The 12,600-nt window shown below is 45.2% G+C and overlaps 1 protein-coding gene across 1 annotated transcript in view; it reads left to right on the top strand.

Annotated features, from left to right (window-relative positions):
* Positions 1–12,233, top strand: part of LOC142557167 (glycine receptor subunit alpha-3-like) — a 104,779-nt gene extending 92,546 nt beyond the window's left edge. The window contains exons 4-9 of the mRNA XM_075668831.1: positions 370–437; positions 1,141–1,367; positions 1,823–1,905; positions 5,529–5,663; positions 7,761–8,137; positions 9,649–12,233. Coding sequence (XP_075524946.1) covers positions 370–437; positions 1,141–1,367; positions 1,823–1,905; positions 5,529–5,663; positions 7,761–8,137; positions 9,649–9,831 — 1,073 coding nt within the window. The 3' untranslated portion in view covers positions 9,832–12,233. The remainder of the gene's footprint in view (positions 1–369; positions 438–1,140; positions 1,368–1,822; positions 1,906–5,528; positions 5,664–7,760; positions 8,138–9,648) is intronic.
* Positions 12,234–12,600: the final 367 nt, after the last annotated feature.

The following is a 12,600-nucleotide window of genomic DNA, read 5'->3' as shown; positions in this document are numbered from 1 at the left end:
CAAAGCCACCGCTTCCTGTAGTCTGACCCTCCACCGCGTCTCAAAAACGTGAGATTACGTGACCACCAACCGTACGAGAACACAGTGGGCACTAAGCCACCAGCCATCTCGGATCGGCCTTCGCCTTGCACACCAAAACGCCATAATAACTGAAGCCTCACCACGGAACAAACTGACGAAATAAACAGCAAGGAAAGTCGAATCTTTGAACTATAACGTGCACAAACGCCCCTTAACACTTTATCTACACGATTATCTTGCAGAACTGTTTTCCTGGGAATGCGTATGGTAGTGATGCACCTGTGGTCATTCAAATCATAGCCCTCGTAAATGTTCTGATTACGGGCATAAATATTTTTATCTTTCCAGGAAGGGCAACATCTGTCAAGTTCCACGTTACCGTCCTCAGCCTAGATTCCATCGACGAAGGTTCCATGGTGAGTAGTATCTTTTTTTTGTCTGTCGTTTACCTTACCCCAATATTCAGCAATGTAAATTTTTGGTTCATTGACAAAAACGTAACGAACTAAGTTCACGCGTGTGCTCAGCGCCCAGATACTATGGATATTTAACTCAGAATGTAGTCTTTCAATCAAAATCACGCGCCCACAGTGCCAGCATTCTGTTCTATCTAACTCTTATGAACCTAATGCGCCTGCGTCTGCCGTCGATAAAAAGGCGTTTAGGTGCACAAAGTATCAAATTATAAACGCGGAAGGTGTCGTAAGTATCATTTCCCCCAATGAATACTTAACCGAAATATCATTCCACTAGTCCTAGTAAACGTTACTTACTTAAAATAATGAAGGACAGAAATGTGGACTGAGAATTTAGCAACATACAGTCGGTTTAATTCGCAAAGAGGCGTAGGTGCGTTTCAACTCTGTGCCGCATTCAATTTTAGCAGTGTGTAGAGTCGATTTCAGCATCAGTGTAAGCTTCGTGCTTTCAATATCTTGATGAAAAGGCTAATGCATTCTTAAGGTTTCCAACATCTACCTCGGTTCGGTCTGGCCTACTTAATACGTGGCTTCTATCGCCACACGGGTACCTGTCACTAGCAACGCCAACGTAAAATACAATATTCGTACTCGCTCATCTTACCTCACCATCCTGAGTTTCCTGCGGCTTCTCACACAGACCTACGTGGCGGACATCTTCATGTCACAGTCCTGGTACGACCACCGGCTGAGGTTGCCGCGCAACATGACGTCCAAGTACCGTCTCCTGCCCGTCAACTGGCTGCACCAGATGTGGCGACCCGACTCGTTCTTCAAGAACGCCAAGCGCGTCACGTTTCAAGAGATGACGATTCCAAATCACTACATATGGCTCTACTCGGACGGCAGCATACTCTATATGGTGAAGTGAGTGCAATCAGCCCTCAGCGTGCGTCGAATAGCTTCACCGTGCAGACTTTCAAATAAACCAAGTGCACGATGTTTATTGTTGCGCTACTGTCACGTGTTCGCGCCCTCTAACCTCTTGTCGACGCCTATTGGCAGTGACAGTGTAGCCCGTCCAAACTGGCGACACATAACGCATGCTCATTTCACGTAGTACAAGTGATGCGGGAACGCATCGGGCGCAACTGTCTTCACACTGTGCCATAGGCTGTAGGATTCAGACTACTGGCCATGTTTTCTTTTTTGCAAGGCCACAATGCGCATGCGTCACGTTCATTTGGCCCAGCGACGTTTAAACGGTCGTAACCTTCAACGGTGCTGACAACAAATTTAAAAAGAACTCACGTTCGCACGCAGATTGCTTAGTACGTAGAAGGTTGAATAGTATGTTCAGTAAGGGGTTCTTTTTCGTGCAGGCTCACTCTCCTCCTATCCTGTGCGATGAAGTTCGAAACGTACCCACACGACACGCAAGTCTGCACGATGAAGATTGAAAGCTGTGAGTGGACTCTAACGCGCTCTTTACGCTGTGTTGTATTCCCCTCTGCCTGTGATTTATTGCATACGCGTGCGTGCGCGTTTATGTTCATGTATGTGCGTATTTCCAGGCCAGGTATTTTCCTCCCTCACATTTCAAAAAACATTATACCTATTCGCGGAGAACAGGGTAACTATCGAATACGTGCTATAATTTGCTAATACGGACTTTTCTTGCGTATATATAACGCAATTCGTATTGATGCTACGCTCGGGACCTTAGCGTTCGGCTGTGTGCGAAGAAACCTTCTACTTTTTATGCAGATTAACTTCCCGCACTTTGGCTTTTCTACAGCACTTCTTTCATGCAGCTGATCGCTGGAAAAAGTAAGGCATATAGGCTCTGATTAAATTGGGTAGAAGCAACGATTATTGAGCGTGTCGTTGCTACGCCGTCACCGCGGTCTTCACATATTTGGGCTGTGCCAATCGCCGCCATCAAAAACATTCTTATCGCTTTGCGCAATAAGAATGAGTTCTCACTATGTTTAAATAAGATGCGAGACTAGCTATGCCTTCAGCCTGCCACTGCTTTCGTGAAACATGACGGTCTTCCGCTAGAACACAAGAAGGTGTGTCGTGTGAGAAATATGGGTGCGCTCTTCACGGCAACAGCTACCCGCATCCTACCTGCTCAGGCAAAGTGTTTGTATAGTAATCCGTAATAACAATTTAATAAAATTTCAGTAGTATATGTCGTTTCCAGTCAGCTTTATCAATGGCAACATAATAGTGGTGTCTTTCTGCACTTCTTAAAGGTTTCTAGGGGAGACAAAAGAGGCGCTCTAAAAGGAACAGGAGAAAAATTAGACTCTTCCCTATGACCTGAACTCCGCCAGGCATGACGAAAATAAGAAAGCTTTTGTTTTATATGTAATTTTAATGAACATACGGGCATTACCTCACTTAGGACACAAATATTCGTTCGTTTAGCAGTTTATGAAATCATAAGCACTCTATGCCAGCGCAGGAAGTCGAAGGAATTAAGTTTCCTTATTTCATATTTCCGCGCCATCTACCACTCAGACATGCATATAACCCAAGGAACAAAACAAGAGCTTTACCCGGCCGCGTTTGAGTTTTAGGTTCTAGAAATCAAACCTCAAAGTCAGTTCAAGCTTTTTACTATAATTTTTCTTCTTTCGGTAACGTCGCCTTCACACAGTCATTTGATGCAATAAAGAACTATAATATGACACAAAAATAATATGAAATGAAGCACAATCCTAGCCTCCAGAGAAGAAATGCAGGTTATCTGATTCATAACAAAACACTAAAACAAACGTACAGAACGCAGCAAAAGAAGATTATAACGCCTGTGATCGTATGGAATGGAATTGCGCTTGGAACGCTGTGATATGGTCTAAGCAGGATAGGCACGACAAGCAACAAGGAGATGCTACAGCAATTCAGAAAATCGTCTGCTAATGCGTAAGTACACTCTCTGGCTCCGGAAAAAATGATGGGTAGACATGCACAAGCTAGCAACATAAGTAAGCTAAAGCGAAGTAGCATCCAAGGCAAAGAATGATTATGCATTAGTAGACAATTCTGAGACCTTCTCTAACATCATGTTCTTTTTTTTTTTAGGCGAAAACGTTAGCTGGGGGGGGGGGGGGGGGCTCATTGCTCCAGAGAGAGAGAAACTTTAGTGACAAACGACTTACGTGCAGTGGTCGGAGACCCTTTAGTCCAAGATCCCGCTGGCCTCGGCCGCCCGCTTGACCTGTCTTATAAAGGGCTGTTGTCCCGCCAGGTCTGAGCTGGTTAGGTGTGCCTCCCATTGCTTCATTGTGTGGTGTGTCTTATCAAACGGGTGTGATTCACAATCCCAAGTAATACGCTGTACTGTTGGTATGCCTCCGCACCACGGGCAGTCGGGTCTGTAGCGTGTGGGAACGTGGCATTCTGTAATTTCAGGTGGGCGAATAGCCCAGTCTGAATTTTGCGCCAGCTGGCGGCTTCCTCGCCATTTGCCCAGAAGTTGACAGTCCGGTAGTATGACATCAAAATTCAAGCGCATGCGCCCGTATTTCTTGATCAATAATAAAAGTACCTCGATTATCTCTATTCGCGTTGAACTGACACCCTTATGAATAATCAGTGTGGCCACAAAAGCGTCAGCATGTCTTTTTTTTTCTTTCCCAGCTCTGTTCTTTGCCGAGCAATGTAAGCCTGTCTGATCACGTTTTAGGAGCATAAGTACGCCTGCGAGAACTGGAAATAAATCTGCTGTCAAAAAGTTGGCGCTGCGTGTTTGCCTAATTCGCCTTCCCGCGTCCCTGCGCTACAAGAAAGAAGGCACCATATATACAACACCATGCAGCGGCCCTCGTGGATGAAAGTATTAAAATAAAAAAAAACTTCCTTCATTGAACCTGCGTATGTGCCTTAACAGTCTTCATAGACCATTTTAATGTCCCATTAACCACGCAGAACAAGTGGCGATGTGTTGGCCACTCGAAAAAGTGATCGAGTAAAGGAGAAAAAGAACAAGTATAGAGAAAGCAAATAATAGGAAGTAACAACGCATTCGAATGAGAATATCAAAGTTTTTAATGAATGTCTCGTGTGCGCGCAGGTGTTCCGCTTCATCCCCTTTAGCGTACGCTAGAGTTACTATCAACTTTTTTTATTCTGTAGCCATGCGTTAGCACCGAAACCTCCAGCGCGCCGTTACACGGCCCAACCTATTCATTCAGCTGTAAATTATTGGTTATCTGTAGAATGCACTTGAGGATGACGGGTTTGTGTGAAAGTCTCTGACTATGAATAACCGTGCAGGAAGGGGGTTAACCGAGGTGCACGATTTCTATTAGTCATATCATCAAGAAGCCAGCAAACACTGACCCCAAGGACAACATAGGGGAAACTACTTGTGCTCAATAAATGAAATACAGAAGCGGTAAATTAATGGAAATGAAAGTGGATGAAAAACACAACTTGCCGCAGGTGGGGAACGATCCCGCAACCTTCGCATTTCGCGCGCGATGCTTTACCAATTGAGCTACCGCGGCGCCGTTTCCCCGTCCACTTTCTTGGATATCTTTATGTTTCCTTGTAGAACCCGGGGAGTGTTAACCAGCACCACCACTCAGAGACCTTGGCGGCGGACGTGAAACGTCCTTTGTGCCGCAGGCGTCACGAGAACGTGATCTTTTTGGTTGAAGGCAACCGTTCAATTCACCAACACATGCTACCTGAAGGCATCAATGTTGCGGGATTCAAGACCCTCGTTATGTAATAAAGGAGAAGAAAGGGGGTTAACCGAGGGGACCGATTTTTTATTAGACTATAACGCAATTTCTATTAGACCACACACGTCAGCGAACTCACCTTTAATTCTCTTCTTTTCTTCCCTCCTCTCACTCCCAGTCATCTTTGTTTTCCCCTCTCCCATTCCCCCGGGGTAGTGTTATTCTGGGTTCTGGGTAGGGTTATGAACGCGTTATTCTGGTTAACCTCCCCGCCTTCTGCTTTTCTCTTTCCTCTCTGTAGAATGCAATGCTTTTGCGTGGAGGCAAGCATATATGCTTTCGAACAGCGCTAAATAAACGTCTAATATTGCTGCTTGAACGGACGCAGTGTCGTACACAACGGATGACCTCGTGTTCATCTGGGACGACAACGTGCCCCTGGTGGTGGATGAAGCCATCGAGCTGCCTCAACACAACCTCGTCGAGACTGCACTCAGTGACTGCACAACCGTTTATTCCACAGGTACTTTAAGTTCGAAGGCAAAAAAAAAGAAAACAGAGAAATACAATCTTTAATGATATGCCGGAGTTGTTAGCGTGACTGATTGACAGGCACGCTTGATGGTTGGTGAGATATGGATGTGCGTGTGATTATGATATAATACACTGAGATCACATAAAAACAGATATAGCACAGGGTCACAGATATGCACAGACAATACATACATCATCAAATATGAGTTTTGTTGAGGAGGTTTGTCGCGTGCCGCACTATCTTGAGCGCAGAGCGAAACACTCTGCACGCATGCGTTTGCGCTCGTGTCCTATATTAACACGCCCCCAAAGCTGTAAAAAAAATATTTGTTGTGGACGACCGCTATTTCAGACAACTGAGACGAGAGAAGCCATGGTTCAAGACTGCGTAATAATTCTGACCACCTCTTGCTCACTGAAATGTATTCCTCTTTAGTTTGACAACAATATAAATTATCGTTATTTTTATGCAGTTTATGTGCCCGAAGCAGCCGCTATCACCATGCCGACTTGCTGAACAAGTCACCAAAGAAGGAACCATTTTTGTCTGATCTCAAGACTATGATCTTGCATTTGAAGGGTAAACGTTTTAACCATGAGAAAAATCCGCAACCTTCTGGGAGTACACGTTCTAAAGTATGGTTCGTAACATATTTCCTGCTCTTATATTCATTCTGTGGTAACTAATCTAACCGCTCTCAGTTGTTCTGTCCGCTTCGTTGCCTTGCACGAACATGCGTAGGAAAATGTGCATATTAAACGCTTTTCTGAAGTAAATTTTCAGTTGATGATCAGCGCTTGTGTTGTGTTGCTCGCGTTTGCCTTGGATATCGCACGTTGTGAATTTTAATCATGCGTTATATGTAAGTGCTGCAACACTTCGAATCCTTACCAAGTTATAAGTCACAAGGACGTGACACAAGCACAATAAAGGATATCAAATGAAACAGTTACTATATGTGAAAGAGAAAGAAAGTGTTATTGAAAAAAAAGAATACATCTCATTGAAGTAGGATTCTAAGCTGCAGAAGTTGAATACTGTTAGTGATGGCGTAATTGCGCGGCATACAAAGAACGGGTCGAGAAAAGAATTACGTGCTATTTTTTTTCCCTCACCTTAGTGGTTTTGAAAACCTGCCCAACAGTATGGCGCAAAATATTTTTCTCTCGTTTCACAAGCAATGACAATGGTTGTCTTTCTAGTGTAAAATAAACAAAAGCTAAAATTTAGGCAAGATGGATGGATACAACATTATTGTACGTCCGGCAAGGTTTAACGCGACCAGGACTCAGGTCTCCCACGGCAGGATACTAAATTTAATAGAATTCTACGGTTGAACGTGCCAAAACCACGATTTCATTATGAGGTACGCCGTAGTGGGGGACTCCCGAATATCTTTAACCTGTCCCCAATGCAAGGGCATTTTCACATCTCGCCCCCATCTAAATGCGGGCGCCGCGGCCGGAATTCGACCGCGCGACCTCGTGCGTAGCAGCACAACACCCTAGCCGCTAAACCACCACGGCGGATAGATATTATACTCAGCTGAGCAAGGCAGATAATGTTCGTGGTTCTAAATAGCACAACAGACAAAAAGAAACACATATTAAATTACATACAAATAAACAAACACAAACAAACACATACTACCATACTAACACATTACATTACTTTACTAACAAACACATTACAAACACATACTGAATATTTATAGACGTTTCTTTTTTATTTTTGCGTCGCATCTTTATTTGCGCTGTTGCACCATCATAGTTGAAGCGTCGCTTTACTGATAGGCGCAAAATATTGTTTGACGTTTAATAAGCAGTAGTGACGGTTGTGCATATAAGGTTCAACTTTGCAGTGGACAAGAATTTGTCGCAAAATACGTAAGCTGACATGTTTGTTTAGAGTGGATTTATCGTGGCCCGAAATCGCAATACCGGGGCTTTACACAACATGTGCATTCGCCATCTTTCACGCTCAAGCGTCCAGTGCCTTGGGGAGATGAGAGTAAACTTCGAGCTTCGAGGTGGATGGAAACTGTTGACTTGTTTCAAAATCGCCTTCCCCTGTGCTGTCGTGCAGGTAACTTCACCTGCATCCAAGTGACCTTCACGCTCAAGCGACGCCTCGGTTACTACATGTTCCACACGTACATCCCGACCTGCCTGATCGTCATCATGTCCTGGATATCCTTCTGGATCAAGCCCGAGGCTGTGCCGGCCAGGGTGACGCTCTGCGTGACCAGCCTGCTCACCCTGTCCACGCAGCACGCGCAGTCGCAGAAGTCACTGCCCCCGGTGTCCTACATCAAGGCCATCGACATCTTCATGTCCTCCTGCACCGTGTTCGTGTTCGCCTCGCTCATGGAGTACGCCCTCGTCAACATCCTCATGGGCGAGACGGACGAGAGTCTCGTGTACCGAAAGGCCAGGCCCGTCAACCTGGCTGCTAAGGTCACGGTGAGTCATCATCAGCATCAGCATCATCAGCCTGGTTATGCCCACTGCAGGGCAAAGGCCTCTCCCATACTTCTCCAACTAGCCCTGTCATGTACTAATTGTGGCCATGTTGTCCCTGCAAACTTCTTAATCTCATCGGCCCACCTAACTTTCTGTCGCCCCCTGCTATGCTTCGCTTCCCTTGGAATCCAGTCCGTAACCCTTAATGACCAGCGGTTATCTTCGCTCCTCATTACATGTCCTGCCCATGCACCCCCCCCCCCATTTCTTTTTCTTGATTTCAAATAAGATGTCATTAACTCGCGTTTGTTCCATCACCCAATCTGCTCTTTTCTTATCCCTTAAGGCTACACCCATCATTCGTATTTCCATAGCTGGTTGCCTCGTCCTCAATTTAAGCAGAACCCTTTTCGTAAGCCTCCAGGTTTCTGCCCCGTACGTGAGTACTGGTAAGACACAGCTGGTCATATACTTTTTTCTTGATGGATAATGGCAACGTGCTGTTCTTTATCTGACAATGCCTGTCAAACGCACCCCAGGCCATTCTTATTCTTCTGATTATTTCTGATTCTCAATGTGCAGAATCAGATCTTGAAGCGCAGCGCCTCTGCCAAGCTCTCCGTGATTTGGCGCGTCCTCGTGGTAGCAGGCGTTCTAGCCAAACAGGCGCTGTCGCTACTTTAGCCAGCGTACCGTCACTGTCGGAGCTACGCTCACTTTCACGAGGTTCATCGGCACTCAACGCTGGACGTGTCCGCGTAATTTCACGAGCATTCTATTGTAATTCGCTCCAAGCTGGCCTTTTGCTCATAGCAAAGGACGATCGACGCTCATTTCCAAGATTTTCGCTCAATTTGTTCATCTGTCGCTGGTGAACAATACTCTATAAAATGTTCCCATGTTCTATAATGCTCATTGGTTAATATTACTCCATATGATTAAATGATGATGGCAGGGATGACATTAATAATAGTAATACTATAATATAAACATTAAGTTATCTTTCATGGGTGCGCATTCCAGGTGTGAAGTGCGGAAGTATCTGTGTAGTTATATTTGAATATTCGTTAAGAATAAGATTTGAAAAAAAAAACAGAGGTCTAGGCATCGCCGTGCGCTAGGGGCTGGCGCACCTCCTGAATCGTAAGCTTCAACATGTATTATGTGTTATGTGTGTTCACAAAAAGAAATAGTAATTATACATTATGCCCAAAATGATTAAGTAAAAGAAGAGCACGTATACGAAAGAAAATGTACGTCCAAGATGGTTTTACTTCCACCGAGTAAAAAGTTTGTGATAGAGTTACACACTGTCCTCCCTTGCAAAACCGAATTCATAGCAGTTCTATTTCTGCCCCACCATTGGGCAAATGCGCACGCACGCACACACATACATGTCGGTTTAGTTCAAAATTATTTGAGAGTTCCTATATTTCACGAAGTATGCCTACCCTCATCTGTTTGTTAACCCGTTTTTCTGTCTTCTGTTCTCTTTTCTTTCTTTTTTTCAGGAATCAAGGCGGCTGTCAAACGGCGCGCCCACTCAGAAGATTGAGACGGCGCCCTCTTCTACAGGGCTGCCTCGCCGACGAGACCGCGCCTTGCTTGTGGACAAGATCTCAAGGGTAATCTTCCCCCTGTCATTTGTCGTTCTTAACACTGTCTACTGGTCCGTCTACCTCGACTACCCCTGAGGTACTGCCTCGTGTGGAAGAACTGCCCGTCATACAAGATCACCTTCAGCGTGAAGCGCAGCTTGCGCGCGACGCAGCAAAGGACATCAAGGACATCGAGGACATTCACTTCCTTCTGCCTGCGGGACATAATGCCGAGCGGTAGCGTTGCCCTGTGGTCACCTGCGTTTAGTCAGAGTCCTAAGACGCCGCCAGATTCCGGTGGCAGCTGCGACACCACTCGGCGTATCGGCGGCACTTTCCAAACAAGCAACCTCCATAAAGGTGCCAGCAAGATCGATCATGGATCGACACCATCAAGGCATAGATCCTGCTTAACACCAAACCAGTCATAGCACATAACCCCCAAGTCTCAATGGCGTAGCCGTCTTCAACATGGACAGGCATATTTTGGCGGTCGACACAAGTGAGTTCACAGACTTTCTCCGTGAAGGACCGGTGTGAAAATGAAGTGCGGCATCCTTTCATCTGTGATCTGTGAAAAACATTGCTCTACATCCGTCTCATCAAAGCCCAGTGGTGCAGTCTGTGTACTTTGTGCGCGAAGGCGCAGAGCAATTGCTGCGGCAGTAAGGCGCCCAACGTCGACTGTTACCTCAGAAAAAGAAATGAGAGCAACAAAGATGTCCTTGAGCATCAGACGGTCGTTCTTAACCTGTAAGCAACATTCTTCACGCACTGTCGGCATATCGTCAATGGAGGACATTAAGAAGCCCTTATTCCGTGTGTGCGTAGCTTAGATTTATTTGAAGTGTGCCGAGTGATGTGCTGCGCATACGCGGGCCGATAGCCTCCAGCACCACCGAATTTCGACCACGGCAGAAAGACAACGATTACGAACAGCAAATTGAGCGCGGACGATCTTGTTGCGGTCGCCTTGCGCGTAGCGGTTAGCGCACAAAGTTCGACTGAGGGAAAGTGCGAGACAGAATGAGGGCGATGCGCGACTGCCTCAAGGGACAAGGCCTCTTGAAACGAAAGTGTTGTGCTCGTGTGTTAATGTACATAGCAACGGGTTGTGACGCGCTCAGCGCCGAGCGGTTAATCACAGTTGGTGTATACGAGGACAATGTACAACGTGGCATGTGTGAGGGAAACGTTGTCTTGTTTTCTGGCGAGGAGACGAGCACTTCCCATTTCCATCTTAAAACTGACATTTAACTTACGGGAAGACGTTAAAACTCCGTCAGGTACTAATAGAAAACTAGTTTCTCTAGTCGTTCTCTTACTATCGCAGCAGTCAAGTTGTCTCGTTTCAGCTACTGTGTGACTTCATTAAGCTCAGCTCGAGCGCTTCGACGGTGGAGTAAGCGTACTGAGAAAACGAGAAAGCGACCCTTCTATTGCACTCGTTGACGCGGTACGAACTAATATTTTCATGATTATTTAGACGGCTACTCGCCAAGCGCGTTGTTGCTGATACAATGAACCTTTGCCCGTCATCGGTATAGGAGCAATAAGAGGATATTTCTGTACATTTATTCTAGGAGAAACCGGATGAAAAAACATACATAAGCGGCATATTTTACACTACAGAAAGCACAACAGACACAATTACGCCATCCGAAATACTGGTGGAAATAAGGTAATTCCTAAGTAAAAATTACTCTATCTCATCCCAAGGCCTGTTCCCTAGTTAATACTTAACTATGGAACCAGGCTTTAGGGAAAATTGGTACCTAATATTAGTTTATGTTTCCAGAACCACCACAATATGTGCCACACCTGCAAATTAAATCTGCGCCTGATTCGAATATCGCAGATCTCTCTGTTTGAAGCCCGAAGTCTCTGTAACTGTTTTCGGTAGGTAAATCTTCAATGACATAGAAAGTTATGCTCAAGTATAGAGCCCAGAATTATAGCATAAATTTGAGCTCGGAACAGTAACCAACTCGAAAGAATTCCGAATTGTCAAGGAGATATATACCTTCAGAAAAATGATTGCACTGCCGGCAAGACGTGGAGCAGCCCACAATCGCAATCATCGCTATCCAACAAATTATGGGTCCTGGCCGCCATGCAGTGTCTCTTTTCCTGTGGCCAACTTCATATACAGAAACGCTTAAGAAAAGGTTGGTGTTGCGAGTATGTGCGTACATTGCGCCTTTTTTGTTAACTATCTTACAGAGGCTGAGAAATTATTTAACGTTGCATCTACCACTTTGGATAACGTTTCTTCCGCGTCACAGTAAAAGAAATATAGATGCTCATTACTTGTCGAAGTTTAACGGAGCTAGCCACTGTCGGTAGTACTTAGAAATAAAACGCACAAAGCACGAGCACATCCTAGAATATCAGCACGTGCAAAAGCTGGCTTCTTTTCAGAATCTCTCCAACATGATCATTTCATCTCAAGGCGATAACTTCACGACCACTCAGGTCATAGATGCTCAGTTAAAAACTCTGTGAATAAATTCTCTTTTCTTCTTGTTTATGTGTGTCGTTCAAAGGGAAACGCCGGAAACACACCACATTCAACAGGGCAAGTCTGACGTTCAAGACTACTCGAACAGCTGTAGTCTAGTTTTCTACCGCAGATCTGGAGTATCGCAGATTTGTTCTTGCTGGGCACAAGGTTTGGAACGTAGACATTCTGTACTTTGTAATAGCTTGTAGCGAAAAACGCATCATTGCTAATCACTCGCTTACTCTGTGGACCATCACGTTCAGCTCCAAAAATTCATGCGTTGTCGGCGTAGTCGCCATTACTCAGATTTTGGCGCGCTGACTCAAGTGCACGCTTATTTACTTATCTTTGATACGGTTGGG

This window comes from Dermacentor variabilis, chromosome 9, assembly GCF_050947875.1.
Source record: "Dermacentor variabilis isolate Ectoservices chromosome 9, ASM5094787v1, whole genome shotgun sequence".
In the NCBI taxonomy this organism is placed as follows: Eukaryota; Metazoa; Arthropoda; class Arachnida; order Ixodida; family Ixodidae; genus Dermacentor; species Dermacentor variabilis.
Note: the sequence above shows the minus strand (reverse complement) of the source record. Positions and strands in the feature narration are given on the sequence as shown.